At 39.6% G+C, this 27,889-nt stretch overlaps 1 protein-coding gene across 1 annotated transcript; it reads left to right on the top strand.

The window, feature by feature from the left end:
- Nucleotides 1-168: 168 nt before the first annotated feature.
- On the top strand, nucleotides 169-27,889 carry WDR88 (WD repeat domain 88). Its single transcript, XM_034788355.1, has 11 exons — nucleotides 169-290; nucleotides 1,344-1,454; nucleotides 5,475-5,563; nucleotides 9,372-9,435; nucleotides 9,972-10,110; nucleotides 14,927-15,056; nucleotides 18,104-18,288; nucleotides 20,627-20,709; nucleotides 24,346-24,414; nucleotides 25,560-25,652; nucleotides 26,595-27,889. The coding sequence occupies exons 1-11, from the start codon at nucleotides 183-185 to the stop codon at nucleotides 26,730-26,732; spliced, it is 1,209 nt and encodes a 402-aa protein (XP_034644246.1). The 5' UTR covers nucleotides 169-182; the 3' UTR covers nucleotides 26,733-27,889.

Raw genomic sequence — 27,889 nt, 5'->3', positions numbered from 1 at the left:
CCTCCAACGTGCAGGCAGCAAATCGTAAGTAGAATTAAAGGCAGAGAGAGGCCAGTGGCAACAGCGAAGGTTATTGGGCATGCTCTGTTCGGGTGAGCATGCTCAGTGCACCCGAAGTAGGGAGCGGGGCAGCGTGACCGCTAGGGGCTCCCGTGAGCGGCGGTTACCTCAGAGCCAGGGAGATGGCTGGGGCGAGCGGCCGGGGGGACCCGCTGGCGTTGGAGGAGCCTCCCCTGCCCAGGCCCTCCCAGCCGGAGAGCCGCTTGGGCGACCAGGACGGGCTCGCGCAGGTGGGGGCGGGGAGCGGACGGTTTCCTGCCCGGGGGAAGGCGGTGCCCTGGCTGAGAGACCGGGAGGGTGGGTGAGAGCCGGGGGGGAGGGGTGTGACAGCTGGGGGAGGGATGTCTCGGTACCTGGGAGTGGGGGTAAGAGCAGGGTGGGTGAGAGACGGGATGTGTGTGTCTCAGTGCCTGGGGGGTGGGGTGGGTGAGAGTGCGTGTGTGTGTGTGTGGTGGGGGGGTCTCAGTGTCTGAGGCAGGGATATGGGAGAGGCAGGTCTCAGGGGGGCGGGTGGGAGAATTCTTTTGTGTGTGAGTGGAGAGGGTATCTCAGTGCCCCAGGAGTTAGGGGGAATCAGTAGGAGCACTACTGGGATGAGCTGCAGACTGCCCTGTTCCTGTAGGGCCAATGCATGGCAGAGGCTGCTAGTTGGGGACAGCTGGGACTAGATGTTTTCTTCCACCACCTTCCCCCATCCGTGGAAAGTATCGCCATCATGTTTTGGCTAAAGTGTCCACAGAAAGACTCATGGCATGGGGACAAGCTTCTTCTGTGGCTCATTAAGAGTTAACTATTCCTTAAAAGGCCATCAACGCATTTGAAATACAGTCAATAGTCATACTTTTATCTGCAAAGATGATACATGCAGACAAACAGGATAATCATATTTGATAGATTATAACTTACCTTACATGACATACTTTGTATAAGATTTGTTGCAATTGTCTAACAGTGGCAATATTAATTATATAAATGGTCATATTTCAATATACAGCGTACACAACATACTTCAAGAATCAAAATAGATTTTTTTAAACTTAAAGAAGAGCAAGATCATTGTCATGTACAAACAGGTGCTTAAAAAAAAGTCTTGCTGTGATCTGCCAAATCAACTGCAATCTAATAACAGAGAAAGATGAGTGTGAATGCTCTCAAACAGCAGGAACTAAAATATTCTAATCGGGTTACTACTTTTAGACTATCTCTTGAGGGCTAACTTGTCAACAAGAAGGATTTATTATATAAGATAAAATGTACTGTATCTTTGTTCTGTTCATTTACAGATCCACTTTAAAATTTTGAGAGGGCACTGTGATACTGTGAGTTCCTGCCATTTCTGCTTTGAAGATACAAAAATTCTTTCTTGCTCTTATGACAGAACAATGAAACTCTGGGTATGTCATGAATCTAAAACAATTCAACAGTCACGCCATAATAATGTCTAAACCAAGCAAGAAATGTCATATAAGTATGGAGGTTGAGTGAGTCATAAATTGACCTTCTAAACAGCATTTTATTCAGTTTGTAAAATAACTAAACTGTTTCACAGGTACAATTACAGTGTTAACGCTCCTATTCCATACTTTTAACATATTCTTTGACATTCAGCAGTGCTCCATGTAGGCACCTGGAGATGAATGTTCTTATACACTAGTGAGGGAGAGCTCTACTACAATATTATATAATATGTCAAGTCTTTCTGGGAAAAAAACATTTCGTTTTGACTTGGGAATGTCATCTTGTGCTGCTTTTATAGTGTTAATGAGTTTTTTTCCTAATTGTCATGTTTTTCCTCATTAATTACCTGAACCTAGTCTCTGACTCAGCAAAGAACTTAAGTATGTATGTAGACCCTATTGACTTCAGAAGGACTTAGACATGTATTTAAAGTGCTCTGCTGAATAGCTGTGGACTTAAGCACATGCTCAAGAATTTTGCTGGATCAGCGCTCTAGTTCTTTGAATAAAATACTTCACAACAATGGCTTGTTACACAATTTTTGATTTCTTTTGATCTGGAGGTTCATTTTGCTCACCATCACATTGTTTGATGTGTACAGTCTTTCTTAGAGAATAGTGGGAATCAAGGGTTATGCACTATAGGCACTAGATTTAGCTATCAGCCAGGGCATAATGTTTTTTACACTTTTCATGTGCTGCCTTTTGTTTGCAATGAAGTCAAATCTGTCTGTTCTTTACTTTCTATCTGCTCTGATGCCCTTGGCCAGTTTTATGAAGTTACCTAGGGTTTCCACATAATTCCAACCAGGTTGGTTACAGCAACTAGGGTTAACTGAACTGAGGTACACAAGAATCCTGGCTGATGTGATGTGAAGGTTATTTATTTCAGTCTGTTCTAAAAGATGGCCCAGATCCTTATTCTTAGATAAGTACTATACCTGATGTTCATATGAGCAGCTGACAATTCATTATGCCTGACATATATGAACTGGTTTGTAACTTGATTCAAACACTTCCTGCTGAGGCTGGTATTAAGGGATGGTAATGCCTTAATGTTGTGAATACAGGTGTAGAGGCTATGATGCTATAAAGAGAACTTTAGTGCTGCATTTTTATCCAGATATCATGCTTAGCTTCCATTATGACACGTTAAGAAATTTTCTAGTGAAAGTTTGGGAATAGATGAAGAACAAAGCTATACTTGGGGTCAGCTCAGGCATCCACAGTGTTCAGCACTTCCAGGGTATCCAAGAGACAGGACTCATTCCATCCTTAGCTCCTCCCATGAAACAGCTGAAGGGCCGCTCCTTTTTTGATAGGTTTCAAAGCAAATAATCATGATTACAATGGTGATGTTTAAGGAAATATTTGTAGGAGGCAAGACAGTAAATAAATGTGTCCAGCCAAGTAGATCATTAAGATGTTCACAATTTAATGTTGGTAATTCCATCACATTGTCAGAACTACATACTCACTCCTCATCCCATCACAGAATTGGAATTTGTAAAGTATAGATTCTTCTATTTTTAGTGAAAACCTATGATATCAAACTTGCATGTCAAGAGATTTAAATCAAAACAAAAAAATAATAAGGTAATTGTGGAATCTTCCTTAAGTAAACTAGATGGAGGGGACACATGAAAGCCTCTTAATTGAAAAGAGAATATAATGTATTGAATATTTTTTTCTTCAAGTATGGAAGACTAGTACTGTCTGATGTGACTTGCTTATCTTGGGCATAGTTGTGTAAGAAAATTTTTATCCAGCGCTCCCTGAGATATTATTTTTTGTCAGGAGCTATCTAAGAGAATCTACCTGAATGTTGAGGGCTTCCTTATAAGCAACAACATAAGAGAGACAATGGTTCATTTATCCTGATAACTTCCACTTTGTCAGGACAACTCTGATTTCCTCTTCTGTAGGAATAGCTGGGCCAGTTAGGATTCATAAAAGACCAGGTTTGATAACAAAGAGCTAGGGAAACTGTCAATTCCACTTTGTTTCTTTTGAAAGAGTAGGTATCAAATGTGTATCTAAGAAAGTATTTGGAATTCCTCTTGTGAATAGAAAATATTTCACTGGCAGTGCACAAGTCTTTTGGAAAACACAAATTAATAAGGCACAGTACACATGGTCTAGATCAGTGGTTCTCAATCAGAGACACGTGTACCCTGAAGGTATGCAGAGGTTCTTCCAGTGGGTACATCAATTCATCTAGATATTTGCCTAGTGTTACAACATAGTGCATAAAAAGCACTAGTGAAGTCACTAGAAATTAAAATTTCATACAGACAATGACTTGTTTATATGGCTCTATATACTATACACTGACATGTAAGTACAGTATTTATATTCCAATTCATTTATTTTATGAATATATAGTAAAAATGAAAAAGTAAGAAATTTCTCAGTAACAGTGTGCTGTGACACTTTTGTATTTTTATGTCTGATTTTGTAAGCAAGTAATTTTTGTGAGATGAAACTTGGGGTATGCAAGATAAATCAGATCTCTGAAAGGGGTACAGTAGTCTGGAAAGGTTGAGAGCCATTGGTCAAGATAAGACTAGAAAGACAGTTTTCTTGACTCAAAACATTAAAACAAAATTGTAAGTTAGGGTTTTTTTTTGTTTGTTTCAGCCTTAGAAAGAGACAGGATGGCTCTAATGTCTGCTATTGGAACACTGAAAAATAAGAAAGAAAAATCAGACTTAAAATAAATTTACTTTCATTCAAATTCTCTGTATCATTCACAGCTGTTAATTGAACAGAATAACTTCCAGTTGAAGGATCCTGTCAGGGGCAGCTGCTGCCAAGCCCCAGGCTGTGTACATTTCACAAGGTGGGAGTGAGGGGGAGGTTCAAATGTAGTAAAGCTTCACTGAACAGCACAGCAGCCTTTGAAGGGGCATGTGCAAGTAAGGCAACTTACAGTGCCACACACAGGCCCTGATCCTGAAAACTCTTATTCAGGTTCAGTTAATCCCCTTGCAATTAGTGACACTACTTATATAAAATAAAAACTTGATCATATGAATAAAGGAATAAAAATACATTGACCTAGAGTTACCACTGCATGTCAAACTTTCTTTACTGTACAGTATTTGAAATGTGTTTAGGTGGCACTTCCCATTGTGTAAAGCTCAATTATTATTATTTGTATTACCCTAGCACCTGGTTGTGGACCAGGACCCCATTGTGCTGGCTGTACAAACACAGAACCAAAAGATAGACCCTGCCCCAAAGAGTTTACAATCTGAATATACGACACGACACAAGGGGGGATGGTAAGGAGGGGAGTAAAAGGAAAGGAGACCGTTTTGGTCAGTGTGATAGCCAGTAGTCGCAGTACACTAGTAGTCTAACCTTTGTCATCTTTGAGGGTTTTGACGGAGGATAATGAGGTAAGCTTTACAGATATTTACAGGGAGCGCCTTCAAGTATGAAAGGCAGAATGCAAGAAAGCACAAAGGTATTTGTAAATGTATCAAGTGAGCAATGGAGGTTGATGTCATGGGTGACTGAAGGCAGGAGTTGACATCTCGCTTGTGAGAGATTAGGGTGACCAGATGTCCTGATTTTATAGGGACAGTCCCGATATTTGGGGCTTTGTCCTATATAGGTGCCTATTACCCCTCCCTTTTCAGAGAGCTTACAGTCAAAATATAAGACAAGAGACAACAGGTGGATACAGACAGTGGAGTAAAAGGACATAATGAAACAATATTGGTCAGCATGTCAGGCGGTGGTCTCAGGACACCAATATTGATGATTGATTTGTGGAACAGGTGAAAGGTCATTTTTTTCTTTTTTCATGGATAAAGGTAATAATCATTCTAATTCTCAGATCAGATGCTACAACTGAGACCAAGTTCACTGATTTCAGATCTTTTATATGTTTCTTTTTATCTTTTCAAAATCATTAATCAAATGATTAATCCTTTGGATTTATTTAAGGATGTTAAAAAAGGTGTTCCTGTTCAAGTCTTTGAAGAAAAACACACAGCTCCCATTTCTGAGTGCAGCTTGACTCCTGATAACAAAAGGTGACCTTTCATTTGTAGTTCATATGTAAGTATAAATAGAGAGGAGAAAGTGGTGCTATTTGACTGCTAGGTGTTACATTTTTACAGCAAATGAAGAAAACCAGGACGAAACTCAGAACAAATAAACTGAGTATTGCTCTGATGCTTCCATATAAATAGATTTGTTAGAGAGGAAATTGAATTAATTTTTTCTAAATATACAGAAATAGTTGCGATGAAGTACAGAAGTTAAACAAGTACAGATAGAAAAATTGTTATGCCAGTTAGCTTATCTTCAACCATTTAATATTACTTTTATAATGCAGTAAAATGAATGATTGTTTTGGTGTAAACAGATGTGTTTGAAATTAGACACTAAATTATTGGAACAGTATTCTGTTATATTTAGAGCAATAGCATTTACAGAAGTGACTATGATGATCACACTACATACTTAAAGTTCCAGTCCACTCATTCTAAGCTCAGTATTGGTTTCCTCTCTCAAATCCACAAAAAAGGCATTACCTCAAAACTGGTATGTTATTTCTGAGGCCAAAGTAGAATTTTTCTTCCAAATTTGATGTGAATTGGACCAAAGGTTCCTAAATTATGAGACCCTACAGAATTTCACTAGCAGCCAAACTGTGTTTGCCACATTGTAGCAAACTCCTCTGACAGAATGAAGGACAGAAACTAAGGCCAGGTCTATGCTATAGACCAGGGGTCGGCAATGTTTGGCATGCGGTAAGCACCCTGACAGGCCGGGCCAGTTTATTTACCTGCTGACACGGCAGGTTCGGCCGATCGCGGCCTCCACTGGCCACGGTTCGCTGTCCCGGGCCAATGGGGGCAGCGAGAAGCGGCGCAGGCGAGGGATGTGCTGGCCATGGCTTCCTGCCGCCCCCATTGGCCCGGGATGGCGAACCGCGGCCAGTGGGGGCCGCGATCAGCTGAACCTGCCGCATCAGCAGGTAAATAAATTGGCCCGGTCTGCCAGGGTGCTTACCCTGGCGAGCAGCGTGCCAAACGTTGCCAACCCCTGCTATAGACATATATTGGTATAACTATGTCACTAAAGGGTTTGAGAAATCCTTAACCTTGAACGATGTAGTTATGCCGACCTAACTCCCAGTGTAGATAGTGCCATGTCAATGGGAGAAACTCTCCCATTGACATTGCTACCGCCTCTTGGGTACAGCTTCTCCTTACAGTCTTCACTTAAGTGCTACAGTGGTGCCAATGCAGCATTTTAAGTGTAGACTTGCCCATAATTTAGTTTACTGATTTAGCTAAGACCTTGTGTCAGATTGCTGGTTCAAGAATGATTTCAAAAGATATTAACTTGACTGGGAATATTGCTAGAGATCATTGATTCTAGCAATCTTACAGCATGTCAGATAACTGCCAGAGACCTATGCTTTCATTTAAAAAAAAAAAAAAAAAAAAAGTCTTTCTTGCAGACACAGGCCTCATAGCGTAATTTCTTTCTTAATACATAAGCATGGTTTTATACACATTATCTTTGTTTTTATTGTGAGACATTCCCCATGCTCTTTACTCTCCCAGAATAAGAATCATGAGATGATGGTGTCTTTAGAGAATGGAACATTATTTACTTTGTAATTCTGCTTTCCTGAAGAAGGATTCTTCACCCATCCACACTGGGCAGAGAAGGTTATTGTATTTACTATGTAGTGCAAGATTTTGTGGAGCTCTTGCCTCCCAGTCTTGAAAGTAACTATCTGAAATGCTTTGGGGCCTGTGAAGTGGGAGCAGGTTCAATTGGGGGGAATCCCAGAGCCAGCCTACAGTCATAAATGTTAAGACCTTGGAGAATTTCCTGAATGACTTGTGCTGGTGGCACAAGACCCAAGAGTGAGGACCCTGCAAAGTGTTATCTTCAAACAAGTAATTTTTGGTTGCAGTAATATTAACAAAGTGCAGCTTTCCTCAATATTCCCACTGCTAAACCCTTTGTCTTAGTAATTCCTTGTCTTAAATGTCTTAAACTTCTCTTCTCAGGACTTCCTCGCCTCTCCCTATTCCAGTCTACGCAAAGTGGATGAACTCATCTTGTCTCCTGCTGTTCCAGTTGTATCGTCCCCTCCTTGAGTCTCTTCATTGACTTCCTATCTTCTATTATAGTGAATTCAAACTTCTTTTCCTTACCTTAAAGGTCCAACATAAACTAGCCCCCGCTGTTATGTCTTCTCATTCCCCCTTGTTCTCTATCTTCTTTATCCTCTGCATCTCTTTCTTTTCCTTCCTCTTTTTTGCACCTTCATTCATGCTAGCCCTACACTTGGAACAGTCTCATGTCTACAAAGCTCTGTTTCTATTTTCAGATCCTTAAAACTCACTTCTTCCAGGAATTCTTCTGATCTTATTCTCACCAACAACTTGTCCAACACTCTTTAAAACTTTCTATTTTAGAACCCGATGCGTGTGAGTGTTAGAGCAAGCTCTTCAGGACACAGAACTTGTCTAGATTAGACTGTAAGCTCTATGTATTTAGAGATATGTAAATATATGCCATTGTATAAATGAATAATAATTTGTGAACTAGCCTAGGATCATGGGTTTCTTCTGACATTGGAATTTATATATTAAACAATACAGAACTTTTTTTGATCAGCATTCTATATCTCTGCAGTCAGCTGTTATAATTTTGTCAGGAGATGCATCTTATCTAATGTCCTGCCATGGACATTAATCACTACAAGAGCTGTGGAATACACAAACAGTTGACTGTGTAGGTCCAGCAATGTCACTAAGGGTATTATTCCTGGTATTGCTATCAGTGGAGCATAGTCTAGATCAATTCCAATCAAGTTGGAAGATTGACAAAAAAAACTTTAATTATGCTAATGGTGCCTTTTGCTGTTGCCTGAGTTTTTGAAGATTGCTAAACAGACAGGCAGAGTTTCATAGTTTGTTGACCTTTATATTTGTTTCCAGTCAAAAATAGCATCGATACATAATCTAGATATGGCCTTTATGTGTTAGATGATGTCTATTGAAGAGCAGAAAATACATTGTCAATTGTCAGAAGATCAATGTATGAAATTTCTTGCCATCTAGGTTCCTTTTATTCTTTTAATATATTTAAAATCCATTTTCATGTTGAACTTGTATAAAATGATATTCAGTGACACTGTAATAAATTAGTCAAAAACTGAACAAGTGAAAAGCCATTTTGGTAATAAAGTATAATTATCATGTTCTTTAACATTCAGAATAAATGTATTTCAAATATGTGGGAATGTTTTAAGAAAACCTGTCAGTTTCTAGTAAACTTTATTAAATGGCTTTGTTGTGTAATGTAGCTTTGTATTTGTGCATAAGAAAGGTCAGTGGTGTTACGCAGCAATATCAACTCCTGAAAATGCAAATAACTAGCAACGAAGATACTTCACATTCATAACAGCAAACCCACCATAATTGCTTTACATGCATTCTAAAGTTAGTGATAATTAAATAACTTGTAATAGGATGAAATGAAAATGAATAGGCTATCTGCCCTCCAAATTACATAGAAGGCATTCTTTTGTTAATTTCTAGTGCGAAAAATTCCAACTTCTATTTCAAAATTTCAAACTAACTCCTTTTTTTGGCAATAGTTTTTGCAAAAATATAAAAACAAAATATATTTATTTTAAATTACTGGAAAGTAGGGAGAACAAATAATTTAACAGAAAACTGAAGGTGTGCGTTTGCTTTTCCCCCACAAAGACAACTTTTTATTGTTTCTATACTAACAGCATTTTAAGTCTGAGTTCTTTTAATGGAAATGTTGATTGTTGTTTTTGTTAATATGCTTAATTTTTAGAGTGATAACATCATCATATGATAAAACAGTAAAGACTTGGGATATGGAAACAGGAAAAATGCTTGTATGTATTGATTTTTTCAATGAGTTTAGCTTTTAGCAGAAATTGGTAACATTATCAAATTCATAAAGATTTTTAAGTTGGAGGTACAGTAAAAAAATGCAATCCTCACGTTGGGCAGTAATGTGGTCTAGTTGGAGTCTGTAGGCTCAGCTGTGAGAGCGATTAACTGTGTGACCTAGGGCAAATCGATTTCTTGATATGCCTCAGTTACCTCATCTGTAAAATAATATAGGAATGATTACCTACCCCAGAAGGCTACCTTGAGGTTTAATTCATTTAATATTTCTGGCCAATTTTATGATCTCAGCTGGCCGGTGCTATCTAATTTTAAATTTCTTGCTAATGCAAAATATTAAGTGGGTTTAAAAAAATTGAAATACTGTAAACACACATTTATCAGAGTTCATTAAAATATCAAACAGTAGCAAAAACTATTCCTTCTGAGCCTGTTTACTGATTATAGAAGAGCTGATAAGAAACTGTGATAACTAATCCCAAAAAGCCTGACTTCCAAAATGGTTTATTTTCTTCTTCAGTGGACTGTAGACCAAGAAGGCCTTGTAACTTCATGTAATATTTCATGTGATGGTAAATATGTGGTATCTGGCTTGGACGTGGAAAATGCTATATGTGTTACTGATGCAGTAAATGCCACAATGGTGGCATATGTCCAAGGTAAGACTTTAAAACTTCACATTGTTTAGTTCCGTTCTTGAGTCTTACATCTGAGATAATTTTTGATTGCATAAAGAAAGTCAAAAACTAGATTTATATTAAATTCAAGATCTATTGGATTCAAACAATCTTTTGTGAGGTTGGGAAACAAACCAATGTGTGAGGAGGGGAAGCAGTATTTAAGAAAACATATCACAGACATGCCCTCCACATGGCAGTGAATATGGAACATCAGGATTTTATTTCTATAGGATGTTTTTGTCCAGTTACACTTTGTTCAGTTTTGTCAATGTGTATTCAAATGAGTGTGTGCAAGTATCTTAACCATAGGTGTTGGTTAGCATTCTGCATCTCACCCTTCCTTTTCTCCCATCTTTTTCCTCTCCTTCTGAAGTGTTTGTTTTCTGCAATAGACTCCTCAGAGGATTTTTAATTCTAGATTTTTTCAGGATTAGTAGATTGGTGTTGTCTCATGTGAGTGCTGCATTTGAGGTGCACTGATGATGGAATTTATCCCAGTTCACTAGGACTGGTTAAGCTTCCTGCATTACATAAGGCCCATGTAATCCCCTGGGTCTACACAAGCCTCATGAGCTCTTTAAATGGTGTAGAGGGGCTTGGATGGGCTCTGTGCATCCCAAGTACGTTGACATGAGTTAATATTTCCTTCTGTTTTCTTCCCAAAACCTCTCTGATAGCTACTATGCTATCATAAAAGCATCAGGAACTGGAGGAAGATGGGATAAGAGATAGATCAATGATAACATGGTGCATGAGTCCACTTGTGGACTCCTAGATAAACATGTAAGACTGAATTACAGTGGTTGCTTTGCAGTAACCAAGAAGACTTGTGTGTTTTCTCGCCGTATGTACATAAACGTAAGCTAAAATAATATAGGAATGATTACCTACCCCAGAAGGCTACCTTGAGGTTTAATTCATTTAATTAACGTAAGCTAAACTAACTACAGTTATTTGTTACAAATATCACTTTAGATTGTTATGGTTTTTAACAATCTAATTTACTTTTCACAATTTATTCAATTTTTCTTTTTTAAAATTTCATCTCTTTGCCCTGTAAAAAATTGACTATTTAATATCACTTTGGTTCATAGTCAGTTTCTGGGTTTCATAAATTGGCACAACAACACATATTTGGGATGCAAACACTGCAAGGGCATGTTTATTTAATTTAAAAGAATATTTCTGTGACTTTGTTTTTGTTTTTAAAAAGTTTATGGAAAAACTTCTATTTGTCTTAGACTTTGTAAGAACTTGTTTTTATAAAAACTATGTTGTAGACTAAAATTAGCCTGACAGTGGTTTTGATTTTTAAGCACAATTCCCCTTTGAAAGCAATTTCAGTGCTGAGATTGCAGTCCAGAAAAGCACATCAGCACATGTTTAAGGACTTGATTCTTGGATATGCTGAGCACCTTCAACTCCCATTGAAGCCTTTGAGAGTTGAAGATGCTCACTCAACATGTTGCAGAATCAAGCCCTAAATACATGAGCAATCTCATAAATTAAAATATAAACATGTATTTAAGTGCTTTGCTGAAATTGCTTGTTCTTAAAAGTCAGAAGTACACTACAGCTGAATGTAGTTTCAAGATGGACAACAGCTCCATTATTCTTTAAAGGGACACTATCAGGCCAGAGTTGGTTTACATTGACTTTCATTGAGCTAATTACATGCTTAAAATTTAATCATGTATTTTGCTAGATTAGGGCCTGAAGGCTTAAAAATCAATGGAATGGTGAGCTAGTGGCTTATTTTTAGATTCATTAGCAAAAAAAGAAAAATCTACAAAGCTACTACTCCTTTGAATTTTAAATTTTAATTTAAAGCACAGTATAAGGATATGTTTTAATAAAGTTATTGATCAAAAGACAACATAGCTGAGATTTATTCATAACTGAGGAAAACTTAACGTATCCCATAACTTTTCCAATGCACTGTGTTGCTTTTGCTGGAGTTTATTGTATCCTTTCAACTGAACTGTGTGTTGGGGACTTTCGTGTTTGTTATAAAAAAAGACCCTTCCATGAGCTTGTTTTGTATACAGACTGGATGATACCGTGGCTAAAAAAAAAATTCCACATATGATATACTGGATTTTGAGTTGTACCATGAACTTCAAATGTCCTTTAACTTTTTCCAATTTATTACTTTTCATGCAAATTCTAATCCCATTGTTGAGACTATTGTAAATTAATGTTTAGATTAATATGACTTTAATCTGTTGATTGAATATGATTTCAACATCTATAGATGTTTATTTGTTGATAGGAAGTATTTACAAAGATAATTGTTTTACTGTGTGTCATGAAGTTTTACTTGTGCATGTTTACATGTTCTCATTGCAGAATAGCTGACAACTAATATAACAAAGACAATGAGGAGTCAATATTTTCATAATAGAATTTCACTTTGGTAATATGTTGATAGTAAATATAAGATTTATATTTGTTAGTCTACGGTTTCATAGGACTGTGTCAGGGTTCCCTCCCCACTCTGAACTCTGGGGGACAGATGTGGGGACCTGCATGAAAGACCCCCTAAGCTTATTTCTACCAGTTTAGGTTAAAAACTTCCCCAAGGCATAAATTCTTCCTTGTCCTTGGACAGTATTGCTGCCACCACCAAGTGAGTTAGACAAAGATTCAGGAAAAGGACCACCTGGAGTTCCTGTTTCCCCAAAATATCCCCCCAAACCCCTTCACCCCCTTTCCTGGGGAGGCTTGAGAATAATATACCAACCGATAGGTTAACAAAGTGAGCACAGACCAAATTCCTGGTTTTTAGGACACTAAAAATCAATCAGGTTCTTAAAAGAAGAACTTTATTATAAAGAAAAAAGTAAAAGCATCACACCTGCAAAATCAGGATGGAAGGTAACTTTACAGGGTAATAAAAGATTTAAAACACGGAGGACTCCCTTCTAGACTTAACGTTACAGTTACAAAAAACAGGAATAAAACTCCCTCTTAGCATAGGGAAAATTCACAAGCTAAAACAAAAAATAATCTAACGCATTTCCTTGCTTTACTTACAATTATTGTAATCTTAGATGCTTATTTCAGGTAGGGTTTTAGGAGAGGTTTTTTTCCTGCCTGGTCCCTCTCTCTGTCCCGAGAGCACAAACAAAACCTCCCCCCACAGATTTGAAAGGATCTTCTTCCCTTATTGGTCCTTTTGGTCAGGTGCCAACCAGGTTATTTGAGTTTTTTAACCCCTTACAGGTAAAGGAGGGATTTTATGCTACCCTTAGCTGTATGTTTATCACAGTCTGCTTAATGCAGGGGTCGGCAACGTTTGGCATGCAGCTCGCCAGGGTAAGCATCCTAGCAGGCTGGGCCAGTTTATTTACCTGCTGACATGGCAGGTTTGGCCGATCGCGGCCCCCACTGGCTGCGGTTCGCTGTCCTGGCCCAATGGGGGCGGCGGGAAGCGGCGTGGGCGAGCGATGTGCTGGCCGCATCAGCAGGTAAATAAACTGGCCCGGCCCAGCAGGGTGCTTACCCTGGCGAGCCGCATGCCAAACGTTGCCGACCCCTGGCTTAATGAGTCGTTCTATTGTATGATATTTCAGATATCATCAGATCTGTGAGGAATGCATGTTGTCAAATTAAATCAGATAATGTCTGCAAGATTATTGCTTACCTTTTTACTTCAAAATGTCCTTTTGTCTTAGATATAGGCTCTTAATCCTTCTCTCATGTAGTGACAGCACCACAACACCCTTTTCCCTGCTTGGAGAATAGGATAGCTGCTGCCTACACTATTCCTCATATTAGCCAAAAATCAGTGCTTAAGAAGCAAAGTGCTGTGCCCTCCTCTAAAGAACTAGCATATCAACTTCATGACCTGCCAGGGGTTGCAAGTTTGGATTGCCTGCATATAATCCAATTTACTTCTTTCACAGGCAGTTAGCGAGAATGGTTTAGCAGAGTGAATTATCTCAAGTCATCAGTGACTATTTTGACATAACATTCTTTCTAGGATATTTAAAAGAATTGTTATAAATTACCAATTAAAATCAGTTTGGAGTACGTCATGGAATAATGTATTTTTTAAATACGATGTTTGTGCAGGATTCTCGCTCTTGGACTCCAGCTCCCTAGTGTAAAATAGGAGGAACTATCTCCCCAAGCTCTTATGGTTTTTAAGACTGTTAGTGGTAACAGGTAGGGAAACCAAGCCACCACCTCCACTGTTGTTTCATGCCCAAGGTTTAGTTGCTTGTTCACATTATTGTTATTGGACTTGTTCTTGTTGCCTGTTGAGGTTGTTCTTTTGGGGGTATTCCTAGAACTGCTTACGCTCCATGAATTAGAATCTTGGCTGGAAGATATCATTAGAGAAGGGGGAATACTGACCTGCTTCTCTGAAGGTATCATTTTATATGATATTCTTATTTATTCAACCTACTTACCTCCTCTCGGAAGGGAATTTTTTCTTACTTTGATATTTTATTGTCCTACCTTTTGCCAGATTACATTTTCAGACATTTTGTTTTGTTATTGGCTAATTTTTGTTTGTTTTTTTTCCCCTTCATTTCCTACTTAATCAGGACTGGATGGTTTGAAGGGCAGTAAGTTAGTTCTGGTGTTTTGTATGACACCAGTTGGGGAAGAAAGGGGGATTGTGCTCCTACTCACTGCCCTCGGTGGGGAAAAAAGAGTCAAGAGTTTAGGGAGTTCTGCCTTTCTTGAACTAGAGAGCTGAGATTCAGATGTGAGAATCCTGTAAATAGCAAAAGGAAGCAGAATTACAAGTTAGGTAATATTCTTGTTTTGGTTTTTATTATAGGTCATCACAGAAGCACAATCACAAGATGTTGTTTTGACCCTGATAATGAGAGAGTCTCTTCAGTATCATCTGATAAGACCATAAAGCTTTGGGACATTATAGCACAATCCACCACTATCACAATTGATGAGTAAGAAAACATAGTATATCTATATTAGGCAAGATTTATATGTACTTTTTAAAAAAGTATCCGTGAAATTTGTGTTACAACTTATACTGGGAAAATGAAGTAATTATGTAACCGAATAGCATAATACATGGAAAGGCTGAATAACATACCATTAAATACATGTGCAAGCGGAGAATGATCCCGCTTATGGGGAACTGTCCTGGCTTATACACTACCCCAGTGAAATGGGCTAGCGAAAGGATCTGAGTCCTTGCTCCCACTTCCTTTACCCAGAGGCCTGCCTGACCTCAAGGGCTACCCTTCCACTCTCCTGTGTGGCAGAGTCCTCGTAACCCCAACAAGGCTGGGCCCAGGATTCCTGCGGAGCTCAACCCCCAACCTTGTTGTGGTCACTTAGGGCAGGGGCGAGGGTGTCCCCACTCCGGGATGCTCTCTCTGCGCTGGATGCTTCCCTGACCCACTGATCATTACATACAGTTCAAAGCAAATACAATTTACTAAACAGCAATCAATTTTAAAAAATAAGGAAAAAATGGGAAAGGCTCAAGGAAAACACATAACCCTGCTCTTTGGCACGAGGACATCACAACCAGCACTCTTTGGAATGTAAGGGAAATTCAATCTGTTCCTCACAAGTCCCAGGCTCCTTCTGAGGCCCTGGTTGTGCTGCAGGGTTGCTGCAGGTCAGACACTTGCTTTGGCAGTGGCCACGCGCTCAGGCTCTAGGTGGCAGGACCCTTCTTCCCAGCGTCGCCCCCACCCTGTCGGAGTTACGATCCCCTTTCAAGTCTGACCTGCAAGGCCTCTTGGCTGGGGGTGTCTCCCTGCACTGGGCCTGCTGCCCAGGGTTCCCCTTGCTCTTGCCAGCCGCTCACCGCACCCAGCTCCGGACTGCTCCAGTCTCAGCTCCACTCTGCCTCAGCACTGCTGCTGCTGCTCTGCCTTCAGCTCTCTGGCTGCTTCTCTGGCCCCTCTGGCTCTGGTTGCTGCAGCTCTCCTCCCAGCACTGGCCTGCTTCCTGGGCTGCTTTTCTGGCCCTTCTGGATCTGGCACAGCTCTGCTCCCCAGCTCAGCTTAGGCTCCTGCTTTCTCCTTAGCTCAGCCCAACGCTGTCTGACCCAGGCAATTCCAGTTCACTGGGAGGACGGACCCCCCCCTGGCCTCCTGACTCCCTGATTAGCCTGCCCGCCCTGTCAATCAAACCGACCTGGAGCATTGGCCTCTCCCCATTATTCCTGGAGACTGTCAGTCTCAGGGTCCTGATTTCCCATTGACCCTTCCCCTTTCTTTTGGTACTGGGAGCTAGCCAACCAAAACACACCCTCTGAGTTTTAGTAAGGGGACAACAGTTCCCTTACACATGGAAAGGTTAAATAATATGCTATATACAAGCTTGTTGATGTGAATGATAGATGAGGTGCATCTGTCCATCTGTAAGCATTAATTAAAGCTAACCATCATAGTTTCTAGGTACTGAGACATAGAATTTGATAGTAGAGAAAGCAAACAATAGCATGGAGAATGTGCTGTTCAACTGGAAGCTAGTTGCTGACGTCTCTCAGGACTAGTAACACTGGATAATAACATTAACAAATGTGGAGAAGATGAAACACCATTTAGCATGATACAGGTCTCTAAAAGGACTGCAAAATGGAACATATACATGGTACAGGATATATTTTTGAAGAAAGATAGGTCTTGATCTGAGTGTGGAATCAGAGTGAAATTATCCGGAGAGAAAACTCACAGTTGGTAATTCACTATCTAGAGTTGATGGCTTATGAATCTGAAACTCAGGTGGAACCAAAAGGTCAAATCTTGAGAGGTTCAAACTGTCCCTTCATCATTGTGAGGTAAATAGATTGACTTCTGTGCACTGACTGGAGACATTTCAGATGAGAACATAACACCTGAAATCCATTCTGATCATAGTGACTGTAAAGTTCCTATAGCACTATTCTTAATATTAGGAATTTCCCTGATATCCTTTCTGTTATTGAGTGTGTTGCTGCATTTTATTGGTGTATGTGCATGTATCCTGATCCTGAGAGAAGCCCCCACAACTCCCACTGAAGTCAATAATACATGAAAATCCTTATATAAAGATAGAATGATATTGTCTGTGTAAGAAGGGAGTATGCAACAAATGAAGATATCAGATGAGCTACTGAAAAACATTAACAACGGTGTTAAACAAATTCAGTGGTTCTGGTTTTAAATCATAAAAGCATTAATCATAAATTGTCTGTATAAAAAAGTACTATTAAAGTTGCCCTTAAAAGGATTAGGAATTTACTTAGAATGGGAGACTCAGAGCTGGAACATTTTACTAATCCTTCTTTTAAATTGCAATGGATATAGCATTTTTTCCTGCAGAGATGCTTGTAATCCCTTCCCCATTGTGGACTGCAGGAATTGCTAAAGTCCTGTCAGGTTCTGGAACTTTGAGATTTCTTTCTTGAAGTGCACCCCCTGTTCTCAAAATTGGAGTTCACTGTAGAATTCAAATCACTATATAATTTCATGACTAATATATAATATATATATATAGAGAGAGAGATGGATACTGTTTATTTGAAAAAAGCAACACAAGGTTAATAACAGAAGTATTGGGAGCATAAGCTTTTATGGGTAAGAACCTCACTTCTTCAGATGTTTATTTGAAGGGATCCGTAGCTCACCCTTCCATGTTGGCATTTAATTAAACTGGTGTGTAGTGTAGTAATCAGAGGATTTTTTGTTACCTGTGGGTGACAAGAAGCAGGTGATAAGTTCTACTTAAAACTCAGTTAGTACTCAATCCTGTGAGATGTTAAACACTATGACGCATCTAGGAAAGCACTTAATCACATGCTTAAGCTTTGGCAAATGAGCAGTTCAAGTGACTTTTTACAGAACTACTCAGATGATAAAAGCTAAGAATGTGCTTAAGTGCTTCACTAGATGGGGCCAGAGTGCTCAGACCTTGCAAGATCAAGCCCTTACAGCATTCTAATGGCTTTAAAAATCACAGGATCCTGGTGCAGTCATTTTCATTTGTATTTCAGGGCACACACCAATGTCATCTCAGACTGCTGCTTTTCCATAGATGGTCATTACTTGTGCACTGCATCTTGGGACAAAACCTTAAAAATATGGGATATAAAAACAGGGGAGTTTCGTTATCATGGACCTATTTGCTTGAACCAAGGTCATGAAGGTTCTGTTAGTTCCTGTGTTTTTAGCAAAGATGGTGAGTTATGTTAAATACCATTATACACATCTTGAAGTATATACATGTAGGACATTTCAGATAAGTCACAGGGGTCATATGCCAACCATATGACTAATTTATATCTCAATTTCAAAATTAAATGCCTTTCATCCTGATTAAATGGCTACACACATAATGTAAGTAAATTGAAATTGATGGTTTGTATTCTGCTTTACTCAGACATCTGAAATGCTGCTTAATTGATATAATCATCAAAGATTTTCTGTAAAAAGATCATGATTGAGAGAATATAGTAGAAACAAACTACTGAGCCACCTCATGGACTGAATGCTTGCTATTATCCACCTGGTATTAGTTAATGGTTGTAAGGCACTCTGAAAATGTAAAGCACTATATACAGTATAAGGATATATACTATTATTGTTAAGCATATTGAATGAGAGAGAGGATGTCACTGTGTATCTTTAGTCAGTACCTCCAGGAGTAAAGTTTCTGCATGGTTCAATCAACATTTTCCAATAATGTGATATTTCAGAAAAACATCTTTATGGTATTTTGTGAGATACAGTAGAAGAGCACTATGACTCCTCTGTATAAAATAGTTGATATTTTAATACTTTTGTAATAACTGTGTCCTGGACTAAATAATCTCTGAAGCTTAGATGTTAATTTGCCTGTGATATTGCTATTGCAGAGTTAAAGAAAACACCATCAACTTGTTATGTTGAAATGGCATCTCGCTTCTTTGCTGTGCTTGGCTACTACAAATCTTTGTGCCTTGATTGGCTGTTTCTCTCAGAACTTTCCATCTTTATACCCATAACAAACATGGCCTTTTAAAGTACTGACCCCTCTTCACCTTGTGATCCCGTCTAAACCCAGTCTTCTCAGTTCGGTGACTTCAATCCTAAACTACACACTTTGGGGGGGGAAAATTCTGGGAGTGAAAACATCAAAGGTGGTAGCACCAAGTAGTTTGGCAGTAGCATTCATAGGGATAGTAGCTGACTTGCAGATAGGCCTCTGAACATTGGTGTTTGGAAGTACCACCTCTAGTTCAAAAATCTTTATTGCGGTTCATTCTGTTCAAAGCTAATCTGATAGGGAGATCATTACAAGAAAGTTTTCTTGACATTTTCCCACTATCTCTGCCCCATGTTAGAAGAATATGCTCTACTTTGGAGTCAAGGAAATAGATTTACTGCAGGAAAGGTTTTGGAGAAGCTACTAGTGCAGGGGTGGGCAAACTTTTTGGCCCAAGGGCCACATCTGGGTGGGGAAATTGCTTGCAGGGCCACGAATGTAGGGCTGGGGCAGGGGGTTGGGGTGCGAGGAGGAGTGCAGTGTGCAGGAAGGGGCTCGGGGCAAGGTGTTGGGGCAGAGGAGGGGTGCGGGGTGTACGAGGGGGCTCGGGGAAGGGGGTTGGGGTGCACACTGTGGGAGGGGGCTCAGGGCAGTGGTGCAGGGAGGGGTGCGGAGTGCTGGAGGGGGCTCAGGGCAGGGAGTTGGGGTGCAGGAGGAGTTCGGGGTGCGGGCTCCAGCCTGGTGCCGCTTACCTGGAGTGGCTCTGGGGTGGCAGCTGCGCACACCAGGGCCAGGGCCTGTCTGGCCTGGCCCTGCGCTGCTCCCGGCACCATGTCCCTGCATCCCTGGGGAGGGGGGCCAGAGGGCTCCGCGTGCTGCCCTTGCATGTGGATACCTCCCCTGAAGCACCCATTGGCCGCAGTTCCCTGTTCCCAGCCAATGGGAGCTTCGGGGGAGATACCCACAGGCAAGGGCAGTGAGCGGAGCCCTCTGCCCCCCCTCCCCTAGGGGTTGCAGGGACGTGGTGCTAGCTGCTTCCTGGAGTGGCGCAGGGTCCGTGGCGCCATGGGGGTGGCAATCCCGCGGGCTGGATTTGGCCCGCAGGCCATAGTTTGCCCACCTCTGTCCTAGTGAATGAAGTGTATTTTATCCACTGGTTCTCAACTGCAGCAAGTACTAAACTTACCAGTAAAATAAAAGCTATAGTAATGAGTAAATGTAGTTGTTTTTCTAGCCAAAGCTTAGTAATTTTAAAAATAACTTTTTGCTATTTTAACTTTTTTAAAATAAAATGTCTCATCAAATTTCATGTCATCAGCATTTTCTTTTACTTTGTAAGCTCTGTTGTATTTTTGATAACTGAATTTTATGCCTATGTTTATACTCATTAAAAAAATCCAGGGACTTTCATTACCTTGCTAGAGCATAACTAATACCAGTGGATTATTTAAATTCTGTTAACAGTCTGACTCAAGTCCGGATGAGGCTTGTTCTGTTAGTCTGTATAGAAAAAATCCAGAGAAATAATATGGCATCTAATTTTGTATTTTAGCATCTCTTGTAGTGTCTGGAGCATATGACAAAACTATAGCTCTGTGGGATGCAGGAGCAGGATATAAAAAGCTAGCGTTAAAGGTACTAAATTCCTATTTGCTCACTAGTTTAGTGAGAAGCTATATAAATGTACAGCTAGTAATTTGTTAGTCTCTAAGGTGCCACAAGTACTCCTGTTCTTTTTATAAGTATTGTGTATCTCTTTACATTAACTGATGTGTGTGTCTTTTTCTCTCTCTTCCCCCACCCTAACCCTCATAGACATAGACAAGAATCTGTCATGTACTGTATGTGACTTTAATTTCCTGGAGACAATATATTCTTTTATAATTGCCGACTATTTTCTTTGTCAGGTGTGTTATTAACATACTACTAGATTTCTATCTTACTGCATCAGCTGTGTTAGTAACTGCATTGTGTAGAACAGCATATTTACCTTGGAAGATCATGACTTTCCCCCAGTAAGAGACTGGTCAGTGTGTGTATAAATTTAAAAATGCTATACCCCTTTGTATGTATGTATGTATCCATATAATATAATGGTCTACATTAAAAAAAATGCTAAGGTCACAAAGGAGATGCACTCAAAAGTCCGAAAATGCTAAAGTTAAGGTTGTCCATTCAACTTTAACTCTGCCCCCACGTTCATATGTATTATAATACATCTTTAGTTACAGGTACATGCTCAACCACCCTCTTATTCAGTGTTCGGGATAGATGGTGCTTTGTAAATGAGGCAGCTCCCAGTTGTCTGATATTTACTTTATCCTCATCGCTCAGTGTTAGAACCTTGTTCCTCATTCACTACACACAGTACGACTGCCTCATACCTGAGGCAACAAGGTGGTACCTCTGTGGAGGAAGCACATTATGGTACATGGGAGCTAGTTAGTTTAGGACTTTATGGTACAAATTTTCAAAGGCCCTCCAAAATGTACCATTAAAATTTGATTATTGACTTGAAATGATCAGATGTTAACTGTGGACATGATGGATTTTACCTTTTAAGAGTACAGCTCTTAATTTCATGCTCTGACATGATGTCCTTAATCCAGTTTTGGTGACATTAAGATTGATCTGCTGCCATGTGCTGTACATTGACTGCCAAAGAAACAAACTCATTGCTTGTAGCAAGTGCAGAATATAGTAGCTGCACAGTTACTGTGGGAGGGCAGAGAGATTCAGGGTATCTGTTGCTCTGGTCACTGCAGTTTGCTGGCTGGCTGGTGCAAGAACTGAGTTTAAGGTTTTGTTTTGAATGGTTAGCTGTATCATTTTCAAAAGGCCTCAGAGATAGTGACTGAAATTTACAGGTGCTCTCCTTGTACTCGGGTTCCCATTTTAGAACTGTAAATGAGAAAAGATCAGTATTACAAATCTGAATAAAATTCTGAAGACAAAAACATCAGTGAACTATCTTCATTGCTGAAAAAAACATTTAGCTAAAACATTTACCTTCAGAAGTTTGTTTCTTCCGTCCTACTCTTTGTTCATCTTACTTGGAACTGACTCTTTGGTTTTAAAGAACTCACTCTGAACCCAGAATCTAAAATAAGAATTATCCTTGTTGCAAGTGACTGTGTGTGGAAGAGGGCTTGAGAGCACCGATTATCATCGCCACAAAGACTGCTTTTGATATGGAAGTTACTGTTATGATCTAGAATATGATTCAATAAGTCAGTCACTTCCAATGTTATTTAGGTATCTGATATTAGTGTCCGATGTATGTAGGTTTTAAAACCTTTCAGTAGAACCTAGCAATGAATTTAGAATATTAGTGGTGTTGACAGTAAGTCTATTTTTTTTGTACCTCTGGCATACTTATAATCCCATCTTTTCAAATTTGTGTGTGCAAGATGTGCTTGTATTATTTACACATGCAGGTAATATGACTGTATGCACAATAATAGTAATTTTACATCCAATTTTGTAAAGTTCGGCCATAATATGCCTAAAGTTGGGCCATAATCATCATATCCTATGAATGGCAGCTATCACACCCACCAGCTTCAATGAATTTTTACCCCCCAAAAAATGGGTAAAAATTCATTGAAGCTGGTGGGTGTGATAGCTGCCATTCATAGGATAAATCTGAGGAGCAGTTAAGCTCCTTTTTGGAGTAAGATACACCTCTACCCCGATATAACGCGACCCGATATAACACGAATTCGGATATAGGGTGACCAGATGGAAAAAATGAAAAATCGGGACGGGGGTGGGGGGTAATAGGAGCCCATATAAGAAAAAGACCCAAAAATCGGGACTGTCCCTATAAAATCAGGACATCTGGTCACCCTATTCGGATATAACGCGGTAAAGCAGTGCTCCGGGTTGGGGGGGAGGGCTGCGCACTCTGGCGGATCAAAGCAAGTTGGATATAACACGGTTTCACCTATAACACGGTAAGATTTTTTGGCTCCCGAGGACAGCATTATATCAGGGTACAGGTGTAGTTGAAACAATAGGAGCCACCACCCCCAAAACACAGGTCAAATGCAAGGCTAGTCAGGAACTGAGCTATGTGGGAGGAGGGTATGGGGAGAAGGGTGGGTCTCTGGATATTGTTTGATGTAGATGTGCACATCTGTGGGCAGAAGCAGGCAGAGAAAAGCAGCCAAAAAGCCAAGCAAACAGCAAGAGAAGCCCTGGAAATGTTGCTGGGAAAGAAAGCAAGGAGAGGAAGTTTATTGGGTAGAGTGCAAGCTGAAAAGAAGCTTTGAACTCTGAGCAAAGAAACTGCCTCCTGTTGTTTGATACCCACTGTGTTCAGGGAAACAAGGACTTTGTGAACATGCTTTGTAAATGAAAACGATTGCATCAAAGAAATACATGACTCTAAAATGGCAAATTTGCCCTATATCCTATTAAATACGTCTTTGCCATTCTCCTTGTATGTTAGAAAATATTAGTTTCTTTTTGATAAATGTTAATGCATACTTTCCATATGTGAAGTTTGTCTATCAAAATGAAAAACATCCTTTTTGGAACTCAAGGAGTTTTCTCATTAATTCTATTAATTTTTAATAAATTCACGGTGTGAGTTACTTCTTCATTTTTGTTTTTAGCTTGATTCTTTTCTTGTGGTAGCAGACCTAATGGTGCTCTCACAAATCTCCATGCATGCTCAGTGATCAGCTGTGCAGCAGCAAGCAGGACCAACCCACCCAATGCAACTGCCTGCCTTCTGAATCATCTCCCTTCCCCTGAAGTGGGGAAAGGCTGGTGGCTGCCCTCAAAGCTCTCCCCCTTGCCATCTGACCCACATCTTCAAACTGCTCTACACTATGTGCACTAGAAAACAACTCTCTCCCTGTCTTCTTCTCTCCCTCTCTATATTTAGCTAAATTATTTAAAAATGTAGAAAGGAAAACACACAAACAAATAATCTCACGCGCACACACACAAGGAGGATTGGAACCAAAAATAACTACCACACTATCTGCCAGCACTGCATCAACCAGAACTACAATTCTAACTGAGATGCTGCTGTTACACAAATCCTGGATAGAGGATCAGGCCGTGTCAAGTATGTGCAGACAAAGATTAACCTGATAGCAGCTGTTCTTCTGACCAGGGACGAGTGAGCATGCACAGAGATTTTGCTTACTGTAGGAAGGGCTGCCAGAATGGATTTGTGGGGAAGACAGCTATTTCCTTTATTATAAAAGTAATAAAGTTCTTACTTTTGGTCTACAGTTACAATTTGTTTTGCTCCAGGGCCATGGAGACTGGGTGATGGATGTTGCAATTAGCAACAACAAGAAATGGATCCTTTCTTCCTCAAAGGTAACAACTAATTTACAGATGTGGTATAGGAAGCTAATTTGGTCAGATTTCACTATATATTTCAATATTTATTTTAGAAAAATTATAATTTTGTGTAACAGTTGACTCAGACAGTCTTTCATTTGTAGTTTTATGATTAGTTGAAAAGCAATTACAGAAAATATTTAAAAGAATTTTATATTGTGATAGACCCAGACCAGTTGGGAACAGCAGAGTAGCAGAAGGGAGATATACTGGCCACTGGATAAGTAGTTTTCTGTTCCCTGAGTGACCAGAGCAGGGGCTGCTCCAGGCTAATAGACCACCTGACTCCAATTAATCTGCTAAGAGTCAGGTGAGGCAGTTAAGCACCTGACTCTAATTAAGGCCCCTCTGATGCTATAAAAGGGCTCACTCCAGTCAAGCTAGGGGGAGCTAGAGGAGAGGAAGTGTGTGTGAGGAACTGGGAGCAAGAGGTGTGCAAGAAGCTGAGCGTGAGTAGGTGTATTGCTGGAGGACGGAGAAGTACAAGTGTTATCAGACATCAGGAGGAAGGTCCGGTGGTGAGGACAAAGAAGGTGGTGGGAGGAGGCTATGGGGAAGTAGCCCAGGGAGTTGTAGGTGTTGTGCAACTGTACCAGGAGACACTCTAAACAGCTGCAGTCCACAGGGCCCTGGGCTGGAACCTGGAGTAGAGGGCGGGCCCAGGTTCCCCCCATATCTCCCAACTCCTGATCAAACACAGGAATTGACTTGGACTATAGCTTCTACCAGAGGGGAAGGTCTCTGGACTGTTTCCCGACCCACAGGGTGAATCTGTGAAGGGAGCAAATCCACCAATAAGCGCAGGACCCACCAAGGTAGAGGAGGAACTTTGTCACAATATGTAGGTGTACATGTTTGATGTGACCAATAAACTCAGTTTCTAAGATTACTAAATATCTGTGATAAGTAAAACAATTTTTTGTCTTCAAAGTAATGACAGTTTTAAAAATAATGCCCATCTCTTATCCAAGAAATTTTCCTCTTATAAGTATAGTTATTTGCGCTTTGTGCAACTGATGAGGCCTTTATCCATTGGACAAATACTGTACTGGAGCTTGCTGTGGTGCTTGACCAGTGATAACATGTAAATACATGTCCTAATTGTAGTTTCTGATTTTTAGGATGCTACTTTGAGATTATGGAACATTGAAAAGGCTGATCATGTTCCTGCGGCAATAGAAAGCAGAAATACAAGAGGCTCAAAAATAGCTCAAGTAAGCATTATGTGGAGTTACGGCTGATGGGTCTGTCCTTTCAGTCTCCAAGTTACACCTCACTCTGTTCAAAATCAAAATATGAATGGTTGAAGAGACCTTGTCAACAAGATTGCTGGGTTCAAAAATTGATTTACCTTATTTTTCTCTCTTTGCAAAATTTATGTAATTATTTATATGTGAGTTGGGGAGGGAGAAGAGGGAATTTCAAAACAAATGCATCAATGCTTTTCTTTCTTTCTTTTTTTTTTTTTTTTTTAAAGAATTTGGTAAGGATGCAGAAGTCCATGTACAGATGCCATTGCATTTTTAGAAACAATAGCAAACCAAATAAAACATTTTTAAAATAAAAAAATCCTTTGGCTTCCAAACCTGATGCTTAGTAGTATGATTGGCTGCATACAACACTGCTGGCCTCAGGCAGTGGTATTCATGCACTCATGGACATTTTTGGCTCCCCAGTAAACATAAAAAATATTGAGTTTACCAAAGAAGGAAGAGAAAAGGTATGAAATCACTACCAGATGTTCAGAGGAGGGGGAAAAAGAGAAATTTTGATGACAATTCAGTTTTAATTCCAATTAAACAATTTGTTCTAAACCATGTGAGATTGGGAAAGGGAAACAATCTTTATTTGTTTTGTAAAACTCATCACACCTCCAGTGCTGTATAAACTAATAATAAATTTGCTAAGGCAATATCTCAAACTACAAAAATATACTAGTAAATTTAGGAAAGCTTCCTGCACAATGACTGAATGGGCCTGATTTTCAAGAGTATAGAGCACCCACTGCTCCATTTGAAGCTAATAAGAGCTGCTGCACCTCTGAAAATCAGGGCTGCATATTTATAGTTGAGCATCAGTGGTAAAATGATTCATGTCTGGCACGTATGATTAACTAACATCATTTTTGTTGTTTTTTAATGTTATATTTACATCAGTGTGAAGAATGTGAAAAACCTTTCTCACTCCTACAGTGTGATGACTCTGAAGTGGTCACCAAGTGTGTATTCTGTCGACTGGCTTCTCCTTCGAGAAATATTTTGCCATTACCACCTATTGTAGCGCCTGATCTCTAAATTCTTCCCAACAGACTATTTGTGCAAATACATTTGAGTTTTTAAGCATATGCCTATACATAATTGTGATTATCAGTATATTATATTGCATGTACATACAGAGGCAAGGACTTCCTCCATACTTCTGTGCCATACAGTGACATCTATGTTAAAAAGAATCTGCTGATTCATTGTACACATGTGCAATATACATACTGAGTTTCACAGTGTAACAGATGACCGGATCAAGTCCTAAGATTTTAAATCTATTCATATTGTACAAGAAACTAAAATTACATCCATCCCGTTTAAATGCGCACACTTAATAAAGGTTGTTGTAACAAAGAAAATATGTGACTATGTAATTTGCTGACAGTTGTCCTTAAATTGTGTAAAATAAAGCCACCTTCTTCTACTCTGGAGTGGAGTATATTGGAAATATGAAAAACATTTGCATCAATTGAAAATGCTAAAGGGTTTTGAAATTTGAATGTGGAGAGGGCATTTGGACCATGAAGTTTGTATTATCTTGCTTCTAACATCCCCCTACAAAATGTTTCTTGGAACTTTCAATCACAGAAATATATTATTATTTGTGTTTGACATGATATATGGCAAACTAGTCCTGTATATTCAAGACCCAATCCTGCAAGGTGCTGTGCACTCTCAATTCCAGCACCGCTCAAGATTGGTCCCTAAAAGTCTATACCTCTTCACTAGCTATGTGAGGATGTCAATTAATGTGAGACTAGTGTTTCAAGATGTGGGGGCCTCATTCATCAAAAACATGTTTCAGCAGATTATATTATTTTAAAAGGGATTTATAAGGAGAAAAATATATTGTACCAGTCTGGAATGTAGTTAAGCTATAAAATAAATCAAAATCTATTGTCTTTCTTTTTTAAGCCATGTGAATTGTGTAGCCTTGGTAGCTACAGTTGCACTTGACTCCAAGGTGAAAAGAAAATGATTTTTTTAAGATATAGTATGTTTTACTGCTTTGAATAAAACATGAGGTCAAGTTGTAACATATCCTAAGACACTGTTCTCTTTATTAAATATTGTTGGTTTACAGTAAAAAGTTGAAAAAAATGCAGTTTGTATGGTGCTGGAATTATTTTTGCAGAATACATAAAATGTGCCTGTCTTACTGTTGGAGTAATTACCCTTAAATATGA

Source organism: Trachemys scripta, chromosome 13 (assembly GCF_013100865.1).
Source record: "Trachemys scripta elegans isolate TJP31775 chromosome 13, CAS_Tse_1.0, whole genome shotgun sequence".
Taxonomy (NCBI): Eukaryota; Metazoa; Chordata; order Testudines; family Emydidae; genus Trachemys; species Trachemys scripta.
This window is presented reverse-complemented; position numbering and strand designations above follow the sequence as displayed.